General features: G+C 38.3%; 3 protein-coding genes across 3 annotated transcripts in view; 1 reads left to right on the plus strand and 2 right to left on the minus strand.

The window, feature by feature from the left end:
• LOC139151128 (helicase POLQ-like) overlaps positions 1-3,277 on the plus strand; it is a 51,307-nt gene extending 48,030 nt beyond the window's left edge. The window contains exons 18-19 of the mRNA XM_070723681.1: positions 1,150-2,553; positions 2,631-3,277. Coding sequence (XP_070579782.1) covers positions 1,150-1,221 — 72 coding nt within the window. The 3' untranslated portion in view covers positions 1,222-2,553; positions 2,631-3,277. The remainder of the gene's footprint in view (positions 1-1,149; positions 2,554-2,630) is intronic.
• Positions 3,278-4,377: 1,100 nt separating this feature from the next.
• LOC139152345 (uncharacterized) lies at positions 4,378-10,057 on the minus strand. Its single transcript, XM_070725483.1, has 6 exons — positions 9,994-10,057; positions 8,703-9,384; positions 8,249-8,413; positions 7,471-7,596; positions 6,677-6,906; positions 4,378-5,094 (listed from the first exon to the last, which is right to left on the minus strand). Exons 1-6 carry the CDS (start codon positions 10,044-10,046, stop codon positions 5,040-5,042), a joined length of 1,311 nt encoding a protein of 436 aa, XP_070581584.1. The 5' UTR covers positions 10,047-10,057; the 3' UTR covers positions 4,378-5,039.
• Positions 10,058-15,886: 5,829 nt separating this feature from the next.
• On the minus strand, positions 15,887-18,930 carry LOC139152346 (uncharacterized). The gene is made up of 4 exons (XM_070725484.1): positions 18,865-18,930; positions 17,827-18,149; positions 16,951-17,055; positions 15,887-16,170 (listed from the first exon to the last, which is right to left on the minus strand). Exons 2-4 carry the CDS (start codon positions 18,139-18,141, stop codon positions 16,015-16,017), a joined length of 576 nt encoding a protein of 191 aa, XP_070581585.1. The 5' UTR covers positions 18,142-18,149; positions 18,865-18,930; the 3' UTR covers positions 15,887-16,014.
• Between the last annotated feature and the right edge of the window lie 2,432 nt (positions 18,931-21,362).

Raw genomic sequence — 21,362 nt, forward strand, 5'->3', positions numbered from 1 at the left:
GTAGACATTGTCGGTAATGCATTTTCATCAGATTGTCTTACAGATGATTCAACACCGGTAAAGAGATGCCCCTTGCAGATATGAAGAATCAAAAATACCCGTACTCGTCCGAGTATAAGCCCCCCTACTGATTTCAGAGGATTTTAGAAAATGCATAACATCGTGTATAAGCCCCTACCCTAGTGTAACTCAAATACAGAAAGGTTAGGAGAGTATATTTGGTCATTTAACTTGGGAAAATTACTTTTAGATAATAAAGAAACTATCAAAAGATGTTAAAACAATGGGAAACTGGAGTTCCCTTGACAGTATCGTAAGGAAAATGACACGTTTTCCCAGTACTATCTTGATATATTCTTTGACCCTGCTCACCCCCATCGCCTAAATAGAAAAGTCCCACTCACGTCTGCCATTGTTTATTTTCATTCACGGCCATGATGTTTCATGCTCGAAACATGCAGTGTCTTTTGTTTGAAGCAATTATCCTTTCATTTGTGAAGACTTTTCCTGGTGACTATTACAATTTTCACTGCTATGTTGTTGTTTTCACAAGATGTAGACAGTTTGATACTGAATATTGAGGTGCCTTTCCGTGTAGGCAATGCATGCCTGTTCACATTACTGTTGATCAGCTGCATACACAACGTCTTTGTTTCAAGTTTGGGTTTTTTTCGATGCTGAAATTTCACCAAAATGTCACTTCTGTATTCAGAGATTGTACAATCAATTTCTTTGGATGTGTAAGTCGATTTTGAAGCGATAGAAAGATCGAGTGGTGTTGAAAAAATTGTGCATAAAATTAGCATAAATTAAGCGTCCATGCCAGATACATGGGGTTGCTCGAGTATAAGCCCCTCCCCTAGTTTTGCCGTCGTTTTGTGTTGCCGAACCGGGGGCTTATATTCGGACGAGTAGGGTATTTGCAACTGAGAGAATATCTCTCACATATATAATTTTCAATATAATTATTGTCATTATTTCAGGATTCAACAAAGACTCCAAGCTCTTTCATGTTTTGTAACATGACAGTGCAAAACTGTCTTATCACACCGTCATCAGTCTATCCTTGATATGTTTGACAAGTTTCACTCATACTTCGACTTTCATCTTTTTCACTAACTGTGTTTTGTGTCATTCATCCAAATTCAGATGGAATTAGAGGAGAGAGCTGAGGCACTCAGGGAGCAAGCAGAAGAGATGGTGGCAAACCCCAACAGTTGAATGAATTTGCACTGTATGGGAAGCTAGGTGTTTTTTGATGTTGAAATATCCATCTGTCCATCCATGAGTCATCAGTGTGGAAGAAGTACCAACCAGGCGTAGACTGTCATGGTTATACTAATACACACATACCCAGATATGACAAGATTGCCAGGATTTCTACATACCCAGTTCTGAGACAGGAACCATGTTATACTGGGCTGTACTATACAGCAAAAACCAAACATCCTAACTGTGAATGTTGGAATGCACATTGAATGTTACATTGCTTTCAGCATCAGTATCCTGTTCAAATGATGACACTAATCTGGGACCATCACAACAATAGTAGTCCATGGATCAAATCCAGACAGCAGTAAGACATGTAACTTCACAAAAGCAGTAAAGAAAACCTTGTCAATGGTTTTGTAAATGACTTGCTGCAGTTTTCCTATTTATATAATTCTGATGTGCTTGACATCAGTCCTGCAATTTTCATAGACAGGAAATCATTACTTTCACTGACTGCTCACACAAACAATTGAATGCTCCCTGGTAAATACCCACTGCCAATTTTTTGTATTACAAAGTACATTATTTATTAGAAAAGAATGAACTCAAATGACACTATGCTGGATCATAGGCATACATTTCCATTATTTGACTGCAAAGTGAGAAATGAGTGGTATCAATATGCAAATTAACTTTGTGTTTTTTTTAAGTCCTTTCAATCAAATGCTCAATGAAATTGCTCACAGTTAACAAATTCACTTATCATAAGTATGACAAACTCCAGAAAACTTTACATTTCTACTTTTCCACCAGTGCAATAGTGAAATATTTGATAGTTACTTTGAATTATCAAGCATTTATCTTCCCAAAAACAAGTACAGTTTTTTTTCTGCCATGGCAAGATGTTCAATAATCTTGCTCATGCGATACGTACCGTAATTTAAGCTTTTTCATGTACAAGTCTAATATTTATTGACTCTAGTGGCCTGTATACAGAAATATTGTTCTCACAACAAGAGTTTATTTCCCCAGTTTCCAAAAAGCCATCCATTTCCCATGAATTCTGTGACATAAACCAAGACATGTTTGCTCTCAATTTGAATAACTTTATATATACCAGATGCTAGAGACCTTTAATCTAAGGTAGAATGCGCCTCAGGGACAGATATTCAGACTCTCAAACTTTTACAATTATTTTCTGATATACCACTCGTGGGGTTAATTTTAAAGCTCTCGGAGTAAGAAAAATTTTCACCGTCTTAGTTTTTTGAAAATCGAAAATTTTATTTTCCCCCATAGAGTTAACACAGAGATGGGGGCCATTTTGAATTTCAAATATCGGTAAATGTCAGGTAATTTGTTTCTCCAGTACCAAACTTTGCTAGGTGACCCCTGATTTTTATTCTTGATTGGGTAAGAGTATGGTTTAATGTTTCATGAGGAAAGTTTGAGCAAAATTTTAAGTCTTTCACTTTTGAAACACACTCCACCGTAATGTGGAAAAACCAATCTTTAGAGCCTTAAGTAGATTTCTTATAGAGGTAGATTATGAACTGATGTTATCATAGTTAGACCTTTATTGCTCAAGAACACAATGGCAAATGTATTTTTGATGTCAAAGCAACACCTATACGAACTAGCAAGTATTATGTTGTGCAGGGAGAAAGCCTGCCAGGGTATACAAAGTCCATCCATACAACTATTCCTTTTCTTGTGACAAGTTTCTCCTTATGATGAACTGACATTGAACTTGTTTTCATTTATGAATGTTTTTATTTATACATTAGGATTGGCATACCCAGATAATATCTTTTAAAATCATCACACAGGTTTCAAGACTAGCAGTACAATTGACAGCTTGGTCGCTTGGGGGCGCTCTTCAGATGTGCTCACTGAGGACAAAATGTGCATGAACTTCAACTGCCCCTGGACAGTGTCTGAGACCAAGGGTATGAATACTGGACAAGTTCAGGGGCTCACAATGAGAAAGGACTCTCATTTCTTAATTTCAAGTGCCAAGTGTAAAGGGTCCAAGGCTTTGAAATAAACGATATCCAAACTAAAACTAATGTCTTTTTGTTTATTTTATTTTCAAATTGTCAAATATTGTACATTTTACCCTGAAAAAGTTTCAAAATCCATAATGTAGTGGTCAAATCATAACATTTTAATACTGATGTTAATTGTCAATGATGATTTTTGATGGTTTTTTCCCCCCGCTATTTTTGTTTCAAGTGTCAACAACAGTTTCTTGTTCTACTCAAAAGCATGTTGGTTTACACAGTATTCAGCTTGCCAACTCAGCCTGTACATGTGTAAACTGCATTGTTATTGTTAACAAGTGAATTCTTGTCAGAACTAGCATTCAAGTTTTGAATGTTGAATATGTTTACTGTATGAAATATATAGGGTTAAATACATGTAGCATCTATTTTCACAAGTACACTCAGAGTCAATATCAATACTTGCTCTTCAAATCATGAATTTCAGGAGAAATTGATTTGTTTATACTTTTTCCCAATATTCTACAGAATGTAAATGGTCTCCATAAGTGTAATCTGCCATTGTGGTACATGTGGTAAAACTATTGTCTAGTAAGGCTGCATTCACAAACACCACTACAGATGCTGGAGAATATAGAAAATGTTCTGTTTCTTTAACTACCCGGACAACCTAAACAAATTAAAGTAACCCCATTCCGACTTATAATTTTGAAGTTCAACCACTGCCCCCTCCCCCCATAAAAATACACAAATTGTGCCTTCAGTTCATAGAGGTTATGGTGGGCTGCACATTTTTTTTGCACATCAAAACAAGCATCATGTTTTCTGGCAAAACATTCTGCACTTTAAGAGAGTGCCACTGTAATCTTGATCACTAAAAGAATTGCTCTGAAGCAAGCAACAGTCTCTTAACACAATAAAGTGACTGGAGCAGTTTTGTGTATTTTAGTAAACCTCTAGCAATCGCCTTTTTTAATGTATGTGTACAATAAATACAAACAATTTTTGCGAAATTCTATTTTTTGGGTTACTTTTTGTTCAACATTTGTCCATTATGATTCTTCCAATCAACATCATTAGTTTTGTCAAGCCCCCATCCTCCCCTTCCATGCCCTGAGTATTTTCAAGCCCCCCCCCCCCCCCCCCCCCCCAATAGAACCTCAATTTTTTCAAGTCCACCCTCAATACTCAATTCTCTGGGGTGTTTATGAACTCAGCCAAACTGTAAAAAATGATCATAAAAAATTCAAATCTTTTAAGAGTATGGTAACATCACGTGATTATGTTAGTCCTGTGGCAAAGATGAAGCAAAAGTTTGCTCGTTCGAGAGCAGTTCCAAAAAATATGTGTACAGTTGTCATATTTGTCAAATAAATATATAAGCATTGTGCCTGTGTTCAGGCAGACATTTAATGTCTTTGTGCGTCAAACTACCATGATACAACGTCACATTGTGTTTTCTAAGGAAGGATTGCTGAGTAAACTTGCAACACCATCTGTCATACCTATGGGACCGAAATATGCGAAACTTGCCATAGAGGGCGTTATTTTGTTAATCTCACAGCTTCGAAGATTTGGTTCCGGAGTAACATTGAGGGCACTTTCTCACTCGGACCAAACTCCCCGAACAGTAGGAAATGGAAAACTTTTCATAGATCAGTTCCACCCTGCATCATGTAATATTTCAGATACTCGTTTGCAAGTCAAAAAGTTCATGTAAAGTTGCGCCTTTCAAACTTTCGATAAACGCCCAAACTCACGAGAGGAGTTGTCGCGGCGACTACGGTGTCCAACAAACAACAAGGTTGGAGTTTCTCAGCGATCTCACTTTGGTGTGGATTCCGTTTCTGGTGGATTTTCCGGATCTGTGAGAGCCACGCTGTGAGATAAGTCATACAGAAAAGGATGTTACATTATTTGTTAGAGAACTAAATGCTTTGCGACTGGCGCGTCATTCCGTAAATTTTCCTATGTGCTCGGGTACAGTTACCTAGGAAATTACAGGGTCTGTGGTTTACAATGGATTGCTGGGGAGTTTACAGAGAACAAGGTCGAACCGTAGGAAGTAGAAGTGAAACTGTCTTATCTCTGTCTGTACCTCCATGGTCAGACGGACTCCTTGTAGGTCTGTACACAGGCGACCCAATAGGTTCTGAGTTTTTCACACTGTTTTCTCTATCATTTTCTCTTCTTTCTTCATGCTCTGAATGATCGGAATAAATAAAATAAATGGTTTATATAACCTAACCTAGCCTCTGTGACTCTTTATTTATTTTACACTCCATTACAAGGACGTATATCTCTCATACACACATGCTGTAATTAATTAGTCAACACAACTAATTATGCTAATCCGTGGACTTATCAGGGGTTGGTCAACATCGGAAAGATAGTGATGTTAATGTTTTAGTAACCATTCCTATCTTTCGCGATGTTGACCAACCCGTAAAATCCCTGATAAGTCCACGGATTAACATAATTAGTTGTGTTGACTAATTAATTACAGCATGTGTGTATGAGAGATATACGTCCTTGTAATGGAGTGTAAAATAAATAAAGAGTCACAGAGGCTAGGTTAGGTTATATAAACCATTTATTTTATTTATTCCGATCATTCAGAGCATGAAGAAAGAAGAGAAAATGATAGAGAAAACAGTGTGAAAAACTCAGAACCTATTGGGTCGCCTGTGCTTGTAGATGCTACTGACCGCGCAGGCGTGAATTGCGGATCAGACTGCTGACATACAGCTGCAAACTTTCAACCTGTCATATTGGACATGCATTGCCATATATACAATAGTACAATCAAAACACTGTTCTATACATACATGTATGAAGCAGTTATCGAAGCCCATATCTTACTTGGAGTTTGCGCAAAATGTATTTAAAATAGCAAAACCTGTATTGTAACAATATTACTGCACTGCGCATGCAACCCCATAGCAGGGGGGGGGGGGGGGGGGGGTAATATTAAACATCAAAATATGTCCAATTATCAATGTTATTCAGGTAAATAAATGAGTTTCTATACAATTCATGAGTTTGATGATATACAATTGCTCGGGGACTGAAAAAAAACTAGCAGACGTATCATCTTAGGTGTGGCAGTATGATATAAAAAACCAGTCAAATGCATCAGTATAATTCAAAGTGAATTAATGTTTCCAAACATCACAGCGTTACTTTATTTCAAACACACAGCAGTAATTCTAACATAACAGGTGGGTAATATAGTGTAGATTTTAGGGGAAGGGGCCGTACTCACCGCGAAACCAGTGGAGCGAAGATAAACTCTCACGCGAGTTGCTATTAAGTTGAGATAACTGTCCTCACGTCTAGGGAAAATACCAGCCGATAACGCTAACCTTGGTGCTTAAGTTTCAGTGAGAGCTTATCACCACGTGATAACCAGGGAAAGAAACAAAACGTTTCTGATTTTCTAACAACGTGACACTCCTCACCTATTTTCTGCCATTTCCATCAAGGTCCTGTAAGCACCGATTTCTGTCTCCATCAACGTGAGATTGTGAAAGGCATTGTCATAGTCCGATGATTGAAATTGGTATTTTTCCTTCCATTTTCTGGCCTCAATCTCCTTATCCTTCATGAACAATGCATTTCTCTCTATTTCGTCCATCAGCCTGTCCCGAGCGTCTCTCGTGTATTTCAGTTCGCTCTCCTTTAAGCGTACCTAAGGATATATTTGTAATTGTAATAGCAATTGTATGTTAGTAGCTCGCTATGTGATCTAGCGGTTTTACCAATTTGACACTTCCCTATCGAGGAGAACTACATGCGTTTATAGACTTATTTGTCTCGCCACAGTCACCATGAAAGTTCAATAACGTTGTCTATCAGATGAATGAAACTAATTATATATATCAGCTGGTGCGTAATATTTTGAGGTTGCCCCCCCCCCCCCCTGCCTGCTTTACTGAAAGGGGAATGATACTGACGAGCAGCGTATGTAGTTCACCATTAATCTCCACGCTCTTGAACATCGAAGAGGAAATACTTCAGTAGTATAGTATCGAAAGTGTGACACACTGACGAAGTAAGCTGGCAAAGCGAGATATCTCTGCTTGAAATCCCAATTTATTATCCAAATCTGTTCTTCTTTGGGTTTTTTCCTTATTCATTTGATAAAAATACTGCATTTTGTTGATAGACACGAATTAGAATATTCCTTTATTTGTCTTGTAACTCTGTCATAGTTGGACTTCAGAGGGCGCTATGTAAAACCGAAAGAACTCACCTGTCTCCGCAGATCGTGGCACTGGTCTCTAAGTTCGCCCCTTTTAAGATTGCTGATTCGTAAATCGTATTCGACCATTAGATATTCCCTTTTCTGTTCTTTAAGGAGTGTTTGTAACTTTGAAATCTGCAGAGAAACAAAGCCATTTTCAAGTCTAAGACACGAAAGAAGAAGACGAAAGTATTCTGTATAATAATAATAATAATATTTGGTTCTTATATAGCGCACATATCCACAAGTAGATGTGATCAAGGCGCTTTACAATTATTATTTTATTATTACAAGTATTCTGTATGTGACAGAAACTTTTCAAATGTCTGTTGATAAGTACAGAAATTGCCAATTTATTGGGAAGTATACGAGAGTCATTTAACAATGTGCTCTGTCCAATAAAATTTACTCTATACCTTTTGTAGGCCTAAGTATTCGTTTTGGTTTTGGTAGTAGTAGTTAGATTATGAAAATGATGATGATGATGATGATGATGATGATGATGATGATGATGATGATGATGGTGCTGATGATGATGATGATGATGATTGTGGTAGTGGTAGTGATGGAGAAGAAAGCGTAGGAATCAATTACCAAATGGAAGTAGTTAAAAGGATTGAACTTATGAGCAACAATTTAATATCAGAAACTGACAAACTCGTTATCCGTAGATTGCGAAATTGATAAAACTATTTTAACTAAAAAAAAAAATTGCATGCCTGCACGGTTTTCATATGCGTTAAAGCGAACACCCTCTTTTTTAGAGTCTATGGTTTAAGTGACTCACTTCGTCTTTGTAACTTTTGATGACGTCATCAGTTTTCGTCTGCTCCTTGTGGTACGTGTCCCACTTCTGTAAAAGCGATTTCAGTTTTCTCGTCTCAGGACAATCGATGACGTCATTAGTTGCCCTGGAGGCTTTGCTCTTCCGCCTACCTGAAGTTTTCGAGTTCTAGGAAAGATTGTGAATGAAAGACAAGGATTATTGCAGCATAAACAGCCGACAATTGTATTATATGTATTTGTCAGAAATCGTCGGTTTTAAGGTAGCGTGCGCCCCGAAAGTGGAAAGACTCCAGTTTTTGCTCAAACTTTCGTTCAGCAAACTTTAAAGAAATAATTTTAGAGGTTACAGCTATAGTTCGAGCCACAGTTACATGTCAAGTACATTTGATGGAGTTTGCTGATAACTGGTTCATGGCCTCAAGATAATGGCCTCCACCACCACCATGGGTCTGTACCTTGGGTGTGACCTCAGTGCAGAAGACATCATCGTCTATATCAGCCCCATCTGTAGATACTGCAGTACTACTGGCTTTCGACGAACCACTATTCGCCTTTGTACTGCCCTTACTTGACCCTTTGCTCTGTTTTGATTTTGGTTTTCGAGCTTCCTTTCGAATGGGTTTCTTGGGCGTCGGTTCCGGCACCGGCGGCGGCAGAGGCGGGAGTTCCCGAAAACTCTCGATCTTCTCCAGAATAAATCTTCGCGTGTCCCGGTTGAATGTGTACCTGCGTCTTTTGTACTCGCTGAACACACTACTCTCCCAGTTTTCTACCGTCCGCATGGCGTCCTCGATGCGTGGAATTGTCCGATAGCAACCGGCGCACACCCTGTCGTCCCTGTTGGCCGAGAGCGGTATCAGTTCGAAGCCTAGTATCGCCTGAATTCTCAGATACAGCGGTTTCCCGTCTTTTTTAACCTTAAAGAAGGGATATGATGTCCTCAGCCGACGACTGCCGTTTCTGTCGGTAGTGTTCGCCACCAGTATGCCGCACAGTCTGCAGTGCTCCTCCGTCGGTAGAGTAGGGGATACGGGATCGCTTGTCCGGCAGATCGGGGATCTCCGCGGTTCCTGGTAGCTCAGCCTTTGGGCCCTAGGTGTGCTGGTTCGCGTCGGTGAGGTGGCAACCGGCATTTTTCTAAAATAGAAAAAAACAAACAAACCAAAATTGCCTTGATGATGACAATAGGATTCGTTAGCTGAGTTGTGATATCATCGCAACACTGAACTATTGTGATGTGTGCCTGTCCCCCGACCACCAGCAAACTGTCTTTTGCCACGCTTATCACAGGTACATGTACGTTCACCCACGCGTACACTTTTTTGCTGAAAATGACGGCGCACCTCGGACATTTGAGGACACACCTAAACAGAGGTAGTATCGGTAAACTCGTTGACAGGATAGCTTATGTGTTATTAGATTGTCGCCGACTTCGTGGGCCAGACTTATAGGGAAAGACAAACAATATAAAACAAAACAAGCGTTATTAACGACATGAACGTGCGTGTCCACGAATAAAGGTTGTTCAAATTGATTAAACGCGTTTCTAGTCTGTGTCTCAGTTTCCTGGACAGACTATACGTGTCGCCCACGATTTAAAATCATGCAGGACACAGTGTATGCGACTGTGCTACCTACAATTGTATAGTGACAGAATTCCGGGGTGGGCCATCATGAGCGCCTGTTCTAACAACGTGCAATATATCACAACGCTTCTGAAGAATATTCATTGACATACACACTTACACAACGTAGAATATTGACCGTCCGAAGGCCCCAGCCGAATAAAATACCGCCATTTTGTGAAAAAGGTACGCTTTCTCGTACCTGCTGTGCGCATGTTTCGCAGAAAGCGGACTCTACAAGATACGCGACGTTATCGAATGAGACTAACACCTTTTAACCTAGCAAACAGCAATTTTGTTTCACAAGTCTCTGGTTTATGTTGGACCCGTATAAAAATACCACTGTCGTTGTGGTAATTTCGTTTGTTTCATGGACATTTTGCTCAAACAAATACTTCTAGAACTTTGCGACGAACTGCCGTATTATATCAAAGTCCTCCCTTACTGCTCAGAAATGCTGTACAAGGGTTAACTGTCGTACGTTTTGTGCTTAATAAATCAACAGCTCACATGCCGAGATTGGGCCGAATATTATCGATGGTATGTCGTTGTCAACGAAGCAAGCTTCAAATTGATGATACCGAATAAGCCGCCTAAATGCGAAACATTGACAAAAAACTTTAATAAGTAAATCGCACCCGCGCTTATTGGATGAATTTGCTGTTTTTTGTCCAATAGACCTAATAGTTTTGATTTGTTTAGACAATATTTTAGGCTTACCACTATATACAATGGGCTGTCATAGAGCGGTGCCCAGAGTCAAACAATTTTCAGTCAAAGCTCAAATCTGAAATGTAACCTAAATGACATATAGTTACAGCCATGCACTGTAAAAACTTGACTTTATGCAGGCAATACATACAGTGTATGTAAATCGCGCCATTACCCTGAATACAATGTTATCATTGAAGCTTCCGAGGATATTAAATATCGAGACAGGATATACTGGAGCTATATATGACATTAAGAGGGTTCGGACACATCCAAAAATCGACCAGTCGCACCACAAAGGGTATACACTCCCTTCCTTATATTTTTAAAATTTCCCATATTCAAATCAAGGTTCAGATTTACAACCAGCGTGATATCAGAAAATGCTGACACCATTTCGTTTGCATGAGCGGGAACTTCCTTACACGGAGGGATGATAGCGAAGATGTCCGGTGATAGCCTCCTTACACCGATGATGGTGATAATGCCCGCGGTGATAGCCCTAAATGATCCAAAAGACAACTTTGATAAAGCCGACTTACATTGTTTTAAAGTCAGTATATACCTTACCTGACAAAATTCCCACGATTGCTATTCGGACATGTCGCACTCTTTGTCTTTCACTGACACGCAGATCAAAAGCGCAGCTTCGTTTGAACTCCAGCCACCGATGTTATTATCATGCGAGCTCTCTCCTATGCTGACCGTACGTTGATCGTTCACTTAACAGTTATAGTCCAACAAATTACTCAAAGACGAGTCAAACGGGATCAACAAATGTCGAAATGTTAGACACCTGAGGGCGCTGACGGGAACAAAGGATCAATATTATCAACACATACACATATGTTATCTGCGGTGTTCACGAGATTTAATCGTATCATAATTATGTTACACTGGTGGACGTGTATGCACGCAAATGAAAGGTCGTCCCTGATATCTCGGACTTTGATTTGCGCAAGTCACAATGAGCACTTAGTGATTCGACAGCTCGCGTTGCAAAGCGAACAAACCCATATGAATATATAAAATCTTGAAACGATGAACAGCCTGAGCGAAAAGAGGTCATCGGAAGTCGTTACACTTTTCTTGCAAAGGTTTTTAAAATTTGATTTAATTTGACTGACACTTAAATGTCAAATTACAGTAGTTTATCCAAATTTTATTTTCAAATTTAGTTTATTTGTGTCCATATTCATTATGAATTTTCATGCAATCAGGTGTTTATGACTTTCGAGAGAAAGCATTGTTTCACAGAGTTGTTTGCTAATGATTTTTATTGTTCTTTCATATTGATATGCAAAAATGAAATATTTGTCAGATATCGTTTTTGGAAATTACGCTAGCAAGTAAAGCCGCCAATATAATTTAACAGGGCCTAGGGGCTGCCAATGTTACAATGAACACAACAACAACGGCTTAACCAAGCCCGCAACACTAACAAAATTTGTCCGGATTTGAAGCATGTCGCGCTCATGCACCTCAAAACACAAACTGCCCTATTGCAAACATAAGGACTTCTATAAGTGCTATTTTTACCGAGGTTTTTAGTGTTGTTTTAGCTGCGACCCGCCAAGACGTGCTGGCAATTCTGTGTATCAGGTGCAGCCAAGTGGTTTTGCGTTCGTTGCCTCTGGCAACCACCTGTTGATTCTCAAAAACATTTTGTAGAAAGTTATTGCACCGCAACCACATAGACGTGTTGATATTTGGTTACACTACACTTTTAGGATACGCCAATCTTGAGCTAGAGATATACAGCTTTGACAACACGCCCAGTATGGATTGTGGTAAAAGGTACACAGCGGAAGAGAAGACAATTCTACCGTCTATGGTACTGTGCATGTTGTCATTGACATGTATACTATACTGTCAAAGAAATAGAAATTCACTATTTTATTGTATGGGATGTTTTATCTTCTTTTGTAAGGTTTTGGTAATTTGTGATCTCATACAAAAGTTTGTCATATTAATAGACTTTTTTTAGGAAAAGAATATCAAAATTCCTAATTTAGTCTGATGAATAGCATTATTCAATATTTTATCTTGTCTGCTAAAATGACAGCAAACGTTTTGGAAGATAAATTAGAACGTCCCTGATTTTCCATTCTCATGTGTTCTTTAAGAGAAAATCAAGGTTCTTTTCTTGAAATTTGCATACCGGTTTATCACACAGCTCGTCTCTTCTTGACAACACGCTTAAATCCAGTGCTTGAAGTGAAAAAATTTTACCGATAAGTTTTTTAAAAGTAAACTGAGAATGACAAACAAAATCAGACAAAATATTAACTTAAAATATATATTTCGTGTTGCGGTCATGCCAGTACAGCAGCCGTGAACACACATCCGTTCAGGGTGTCCCCAGTCTTTTCCTGACAGTATGCAGCTATGGTGTACTGGAGTAGTGTCGATAGTACAGTAACTGAAAACTGTTAAACGAATGGTCAAAAACACTTTTAAAAAGTGCATAGGAAAAAGAGAAACCGCCGTAACAGATAAGTACGATCCTACAAGATAGACCATACGGGAGTACTCAGCCGTGTGAGGGCGTTTTGGGGCAACCCATCAAAAAACAACTAGCTCCGCCGGAGCGGACAAAAGTTGCCAAAATGGCCGAATATTCCCGTTTTTTCTCTTGAAATTCAAATAAATAAACTTGCTTTGCAGACTTAGCTTATATTTTTGGCACATAATTGACCTTTTTTCAACATACAGCTACCTAGCACGTCAATTTTGGGATGAAAAGCTTCCACAGATATGTAAGCGTGATTCCAGTCAAACAACTCAGAGTGTTGCGTTCTTTCAAGAAGACATTTAGCTAAGAAACAAATTTCCCAAATTAATCGGGACCAAAAACAACAAAGCCTTGCATGCCTAAAATTCTTTTACTCCTGTGTATATGTAAGATCAATGGCCCTGAGTGACCCCATGTCAATCCAAGGCGCACAAAAATTGTTTGTTTTATTGCTTTGTTTTTTTGCCCTATCTGAACATTTTCCAATATCGGTGGATCTTTTTTTAGCTGCCACTATGTTATCAAATGTCAGTGAAAACTTTGTGAAGATTAGTTAGTTCACTGTCATGCAGAGTACTTTGGTTATCCATAGTCAGCAAGCAAAGTATTAACTGAGTTTAAGTTGTTCGACATGCAAAAACACTTGTTTAACTTAAGATTAATATGTGAAAGATACGTGATTAAAACAGTTTTATGCTCCTACGAATATGTAAAGTGAGATGAGGTGTTAGCGTCAGAAAATGTTGTCCCTCTCAAAAAAGCATAAGCGAGTACTAGGGCGTTTTGGGGCACGCCAACAAAAAAGGGCCCACTGGAGCGGACAAACATTGCCAAAGTGGCTGAATTTTCCCGTTTTTTTCATTCGAAACTGAACCAAATAAACTTGCTTTGCAGATTTAGCTTAAAATCAAGCAAATAATTGACCTTTGCTCGACAGCCACCAAGAAGGTCATTTTCTGGACGAAAAGTCTCCACAAGTAGGCAAGCTTTAATCCAGTCAAACAACTGAGAGTGTTGCGTTCTTTCTAGAAGACATTTAGCTACGAAACAATCGGGTATCTTCCCCAGTGAATCAGGAACAAAAACAGCAAAGCCTTGCATGCCTGAAACTCTTCAACTCCAGTGTACTTGTAAGTTCAATGACCCGAAGTGACCCCCTGTCAATCAAAAGTTCGTGAGAAAGGTTCGTGATAATTCAGTTTTAGTCAAGTGAGGTGAGGAGTTAGTGTCTGAAATTAATTTCCCTCTCAAAAAAGAAGAGATGAGTACTCGGTCAAAAACTAAGAGTGTTGCATTCCTTTTAGAAGACATTTTGCTAGGAAACAGTCGAGCATCTTCCCCTAATTAATTGGGACCTATAAGGGCAAAGAATTCCATACCGAAAACTTTTTTACTCCTGTGAACTTATAGGTTCAATGACGCTGACTGACCCCATGTCAATCCAAAGCGCAGGAAATTGTGTTTTGTTGCTTTGTTTTTGTACCCTGTCTGAACTCTTTCCAGCATGGGTGGATCCTTTGTATTGATGAGTGAATTTACTTCAATGCCGAGTTCTTTGGTTACTGCTTCATGCTCCTACAGACGTATAAAATCAGGTGAGTAGTTAGTATCAGAAACTGTTGTCCCTCTCAAGAAAGCAAAGGTGACTACTCGCCGGCCATGTGAGGGCGTATTGGGGTACCCCAGCTAAAAAATAAGGCTCCGCCGAAGCGGGTACACAGTGCTCAAATGGCCATATTTTCCCTTTTTTTTGCTCTCGCAATTCATGAAACTAAACTGTCTGAGTATGTCAAGCTTGTATTCAAGCATATATTTGAGCTTTTTCCGTCATAAAGCCACTTAGTAGGTCAATATTTGGATGAAAGGTTTTAATGCAATATAAGAATTAAGCAAATCATGTCCGATACTTTCCTTTTGAGAGTGAATTCTCATTGTCCGAGATTTCTATATACTTACAAAGTAAGAGAAGTGCGTATTCATTGGTAGGTTTGGTACTTGCTCACCACCGAAGAAAATAATTTGTAACTCGAAGAGGGCGCTATATTACTGAACTGTACACCTGATCACCTCCAGATTAACTTCGTGAACAGAACTTTATGTCAGGGAAATCAAGTGAAAACGGCATATTCATGTCAACATGTTTAGTTTACTGGATCGGAGGTTCATAGGCTATGGCCGCTTCTTCAAGTGCTCAAAAACGTTTTATCTTTCCACATTCGAATTAACTGAAGTGGGTAAGTGTAGTAAAGTTGCATCTGTATGGGCAGTCACGGTGGTCAGTGTGAAGGTTATAATTATTCGGTTTACGATTTAAGAAATTTTTGCATCTCCATTATTTCTGTAATAGAGAATTCATTTGTCATATCAATTTGCTTTCAAATAAATTCAAGACTCTTCAAAATCATCCGAGTTGTAGGAATTGTTTAAGTTCCATCATTTGCTTTTACCAACAAACATTGTCTTGACCTCGCTTTCCGTAAGAGGCAGGATGAATGTTATATCTGTCAGTCGGTTTGTCTGGTAAAGTCTTACATCATTGTATATGTTAATTAAGAGCAATGACCTTGAAAGTCGATGACCACTGCTGAAATTCGCATATTAGCTACCGGTGTTTTCAGTGTCAAGCGAGGGTTCAAAAGGTCACATTATAATCAATTTAGGGGAAGATCTCATGCTAAACTGCAATGTGTTGTTGGTGGTGTGTATAAGTATCTGCGCATTATATGTCAACTAAAGGCGATTCTATTTTACTGAGTAATAAAGAATGATGAATTGTGAGTTCCCGTAAGATGTGATCGCAAGATTTATGAGGCGGAAATAGATAAACAAATTCGATGAAAAGGTTATATTTTCTTCCGTTATATAATGAGTATTAATGAAAGTATTGTGTCATATCATGAATACATATGCACAGTTCTAGGACACGACGTCAAGATCGGCGTCGTAGATCATGCACATATATTCGTGTTTGTCATTTTCTTTCCTGTACATACAAAACTCAGCGTCTGAAGAAGATGTGATCTTCCCCGGTGGCTTCCAGTATATTTCTCCCGAAAGTCGTTCTGGACATTCCTGCAAAACGTTGATGGGACAACAAGAGAATAGGGTAAGCTTACTGATTGGCATGTGCTTTACTTCATACAAAAACTGTGCGTAAACAGAATATTTCAATGCAATGTATTTGTTGCGTAGTGAGTATCTCAGGAGACAAGACATCTGCCTGAGCTAGACCTTATCAAGTTGTTAGTATGTCTTCTTAATGGCATACAAACTGAAGTTCCTTTACAATATTATACGGTGAGTATTAGGTCAATCATAAACTATCGGCTGCATTTGAGATGTTCTGAATTAAAATTCTATGGGAACTAATCTCCAGTAATGTTTTTTTATGTCTTGAAAACGTACAATTACACTTACGTCATTGTTCAAAGGTGGTAATTACGGACATTCTTAACTCGTAGTGATTGGGAGAAAATCAAAATTTGAATCATTGTCCAGATGTCCCAAGAAAACGCAAATGAATTTTTTCTAATTACCTTATTATATAAAATATATAGTAGTGAAAAATGACGTTAAGAGTTTTGTGAACTTTGCTTTATGCTTTCTTTAGATTATTTGACATATAGCTACAATAAATGAACACTTCAAGGATACAGGCTACCCATCTTGTGAAATGAGAATTTCAAAGTAATACTCACCGACAGGAAGCAATTTCAAGACAATGCAATGGCAATAAAGCCACAGAGGACTTTTTACTGAATAAACGATTTATCCGACACTTTTTCTCCAAATATTGCAAAGCTGCTATTTATGTTAAAAGGGGAAGTGGTTGCTTAATAAGCGAACACTTACTTCCATAGTCAGTTCCTTGCATGAAGCAAATGCAATATTATCACCATAGTATTCAATATTGCATTTGAAACATTCGACGGCAAATATGTCTTCCATCTTTTCCCCCTATAATGAGGACAATATCATGTGGTTTAGACATTAGGATCTTCTATCAGTGGTCCCTTAAAATTTTAATAATGTAGAGGAACACAACGTGCGCGTCATTTTAATGCAAATGGCAGACGAATTTTATTCCTTTTAAAATTTGAAGAATTTCGGAGAGAAAATCATCTGCGCAAAGATGTTGTACAATTTCGAAGTTCATGAATTATTATACCAAGAAAGTGCAAACACTTGTTCAAATACCCAAACAGTTATATTCAATCAATCATGCTGATCCTTCAGTTCCGTACTGACACATTTAAGCTGCTGTTGGTGCAAAAGCGATATTTCAACAATGTAATGATTCTTCACGAGTATAGAATAGTTCTTAAAAAGAAAAATATATGTTCATGTTATACGTTCTTGCGACGGGTCAAGAATACGCGATAGACTATTTGAAATGAATTACATCCTTCGTTATAAAATAGCGGAATATTGCTTTCATGTGGTAATGTCTGTAGATATAAGAACGAAATATTCTTTGGAAATTGTTATCATGTGAATCACATCCTTTGTCATCAATTTGACTAAGCACAACCTGGCAGGTAAATCAAAATTCCTTAACAGTTGAATATACGAGTTTCAATATAATACTAGAAACGAGTGGAGTAACATAAAATCGTAACAAAAAATAAAAATGGTAGTGCTGTTTTTTTTTAATATGATATGTCACAACAGTTATACCATGAACGTAAATGTGACACGCAAACAGATTTTGAAATATGGAAATATTACCAGGTCTACATTTTCAAGTTCATCTTCCAACACGCCGACGAGTCTGAAAGTTTTTGTTTCACCAATATATGGTCCGACGGCAACGTAGGTCATCTTGATCTTGGTCGGGGTCATGTCTTTGATTTTATCGGGCAAGGCCAAAACTTCATCGAAGCAGTCGACTCCTGGTGTTGCGATGCCATTCCAAACCGTGTCATTGTATACTTTCTTGACGACATATGTACAAATCCACGGCTTGGAATGAAATGGCAGATCGACACCGTCGTCGGCGATTGCGACAGCGAGAATAATTGCGATAGCAAAGGTAGACCTCATTTTATTTTCTAAATGAGAAGAAAATACTTTTCATTGCAAGGCACGCCTGTAAATTTTGCATAGCATGTGCTAGAGTTAAAAACATTAATGTAACAATGTAATGTAATAATGTTCTGGTGGAGACATCTAGCGCTGTATTTTGATACCTTCCTCTGCATTCAATATTATCAGTGTGAACGGCAGTCGCCATGGTGAAAAAGGAAATGTACTAAATTCTTACACATAAATGTTGCCACAAGACAATATACGTATCTATTGAAGTTCTAGAAATTTTCCTATAGATGATTGTTACCCTCGTACAATTAACTATTAAAGCCCCAGTGCTGCTAACTTTCGATGGTTTTTTCATTATTTTTATTTTATAAAGCAATTGCAACTTCTTATTCTACTCCCCAAAGAATGTTGAAACACCCACTATTTAGCTTGTCAACTTAGCGTCTATATGTGTAAAATGCATTGTTATTGTTTACATTTGAATTCTAGTCCGGACCAACAATAACAATGCGTTTACAACCATAGGGGCTGAGTTGACAAGCTGAATACTGTGTATATCAACATTCTTTGAGGAGAAGAACAAGGAATTATGGGTCACATTCAAAATAAAAATGGTGAAATTATCATCAAAAGTTAGCAGCACTGGGGCTTTAAGAATGCCTCGCTCACGAAAGTACAAGTGATGAGGTATAGAAGCAAATACAAGCAGCAAAGCAAGTATATACCTACCAGAGCTTTTTTAGTCTTCCCTCGCGTATTGTCAGACTAGGAGTGTCTGTTAATAACAGTTCTCCTGGCACTTTCCAGTTTTTATGAATGCATTACTATTTCATAGGCTCAAATGGACAGAAACATTCTATTTCTTCCCCAGCAGCCAATAGGAACCAGGGTATTTTAAGCTCTATGGAAGCAACCAATACGAACTTTGGTTATTTTTGCTCTTAGGCTAGCAGTAGGCAGTATATTGGTTATTTTTGTTCTTAGCATGCAGTAGCCAGTATCTTTTGATGCTTTATTTTGATACAAATTGCCACGTTTTAATAACGAAAACGCAAACGAAGCTTTGGGTTGGTTGACTTACGGCTGTTTGCAGTTCTCATAAAGTACTCTTTTCGCACAGTGACCTCGCTTTCCGTGTACTTTGTTTTGTGACAGAACTTAAGATTGTTCTGAATTAGGAATGAATGTTCACCTGCAAAGGTGTTCCCGTAAGGTTCTGATATATGAATTGAAATAGCCCCTACTAATGCTCTCTTTAAAGGGACATTATCGCTATCATTTGACGCTTTTTTCAACGATATTGTTACAAACAAGCAGCTGATGTTGTTCGACTTATTGAAAGATGTCTACAAAATGGTCGACCATAGACAACTTCCATCCCTTCTTGCCTACACTGTGTAAAAAAACCTCGGGTCAGGGGTTTTAGGTAGCCTACCAACATCAACATCAGCGACTACTTGCTTGCAACAATATCAGTGAAAAAGGATCAAAAGATAGCGACAATGTCCCTTTAATGCCAAATACTGTCGAGTCAGTTTCAGAAATAAAGAAGCGGGCTCCCTGTTCAAACTGTGCAAGAAAGCTCCACAAATTCTTTTTCGGACAAATGAGACCAAACAATTCAGAATACATCTTAAGTATTTTTATCACTTGCTCATTCTTTAGGGTTTCGTTCATATGATTCTTCATTAATATTCGTCGTATAGTCGATTTATGAAGAAAACTAACCTAAACAACTTTGACGGGCGCATTAAGACAAACAAATTAGATAAATAAGTGATATTTTGCGATGCAGGGGGTAAGAGAGTTGATTAAACAGCCAACATGATCCAACGTCTGATCCTCACGGCTTGATTAGGTCTGCGTATCATATACTTGTTTCGAGGGACAGTCTCCGCTCCAGTAAACATCCTTGGGTAGCATACTTTGAAATACCCGTATTCACGGACTTAAAATAGAAACAGGATACATGAACGCAAATACTCTAGACTACCACTGCCAAACGTGGCCGGAATGGTGCGAGCTAATACATAGAGGTCCGTGATTATTGTTTGCCATCCAGCAAATATTTCACATCCATTATCACCTTGATAAGGTCTTCTCGAAACAGGTCGTTTGACATTGAAAAAAAATCTGCACTAGCCTGACATCATAACATCAAAATGCATTTCAAGAACAAGAGTGAGCGTCAGACAGACAGCAAAAGTAGTTGCATAGAAAAGCGAGGAGAAAAAAAAATAAATGAAAAAGGAAGCACAGAACTAGAGACAGCTCCTGATACAGATAAAGGTGAAATAATTTACGTTTGGCCAGGAATAAGTCCGAAATCAACTGTATTGAACACGAATCTCCCCTAAAAGCAGGCTTATTCCAAGTCTATGAAAATGTCAAAAAGACATGCTAGTGATCAGAGGAGTCGTGTTTGGTCCTAGAATATGAACATTGGAGAACAATCAGGCATTTGTTCCGGCCACTATTTTGCTTAACAGAGTATGCAGCACAAGCACTGGTCGAGTATTTTTACCTCCTAGTGACACTGTTAAAAACATACTCTCAGAATTCCTGATATGAAATCAACAATACAGAGGCATAAATTACCCCCAAGACCCTACACCAACGTCACTCTCAACATCCTCGGGCCAATAAAGTATGTTGTGTCGATGGAATGGATACCTATCCTGCCACGTTTGACTCGACTTGTAGCACAAACCATTTTTGTAAAGCTCAACTAATCCACTAACAGCTTAGAGTTTAGTTGCAAGCCAAGTCTATATTCACAATGTCAATGTCTATATTCACTAAAAAGAAGGCAAATTTCCGTCAAATATAATTACTACTTTATTATCTATGAGTTTACCGATTACTTTGGGTAACTCATTATGAAAAGATATTGTAAAATATCCATTTCCTAACATAAAAAAAAACAAATAAAGCGACAAACTTACAAAACAAAACAATTTCTTGACTTTTACAACTTAAGTTATGCTTGTTTGATATCATCAATCATATTCTGTGGTTTATTTTTAAAAACACGATCTGATAGTAGAAATAATCTTTTTCCAAACAATCATCCTATCGCTCCAGTCAAAGGCAATAGCATGTGTGCCCTTGGCCATACTTGATTTGTGATACATAAATATAGATTCGAGACCTTAACGTAAAATACAGATACAATACGAGATACTTTCAAGACACTGAAATACATACGAAACACATGCATTACATCA

The sequence above is a fragment of the Ptychodera flava genome, chromosome 15 (genome assembly GCF_041260155.1).
Source record: "Ptychodera flava strain L36383 chromosome 15, AS_Pfla_20210202, whole genome shotgun sequence".
Taxonomy (NCBI): Eukaryota; Metazoa; Hemichordata; class Enteropneusta; family Ptychoderidae; genus Ptychodera; species Ptychodera flava.

What these genes read in the sequence shown, in the direction of transcription:
- LOC139152346 (XM_070725484.1), bottom strand. Translation starts at nt 18,141, where the DNA reads ATGAGGTCTACCTTTGCTATCGCAATTATTCTCGCTGTCGCAATCGCC. An exon ending in AACTTGAAAATGTAGACCTG is followed by an intron (nt 17,056 to 17,826) that starts GTAATATTTCCA and finishes TCCTCATTATAG; the next exon opens with GGGGAAAAGATGGAAGACAT. An exon ending in GCAAGGAACTGACTATGGAA is followed by an intron (nt 16,171 to 16,950) that starts GTAAGTGTTCGC and finishes AACGTTTTGCAG; the next exon opens with GAATGTCCAGAACGACTTTC.
- LOC139152345 (XM_070725483.1), bottom strand. Translation starts at nt 10,046, where the DNA reads ATGGCGGTATTTTATTCGGCTGGGGCCTTCGGACGGTCAATATTCTAC. An exon ending in GCACTGAGGTCACACCCAAG is followed by an intron (nt 8,414 to 8,702) that starts GTACAGACCCAT and finishes AATCTTTCCTAG; the next exon opens with AACTCGAAAACTTCAGGTAG. An exon ending in TCAAAAGTTACAAAGACGAA is followed by an intron (nt 7,597 to 8,248) that starts GTGAGTCACTTA and finishes GTTTCTCTGCAG; the next exon opens with ATTTCAAAGTTACAAACACT.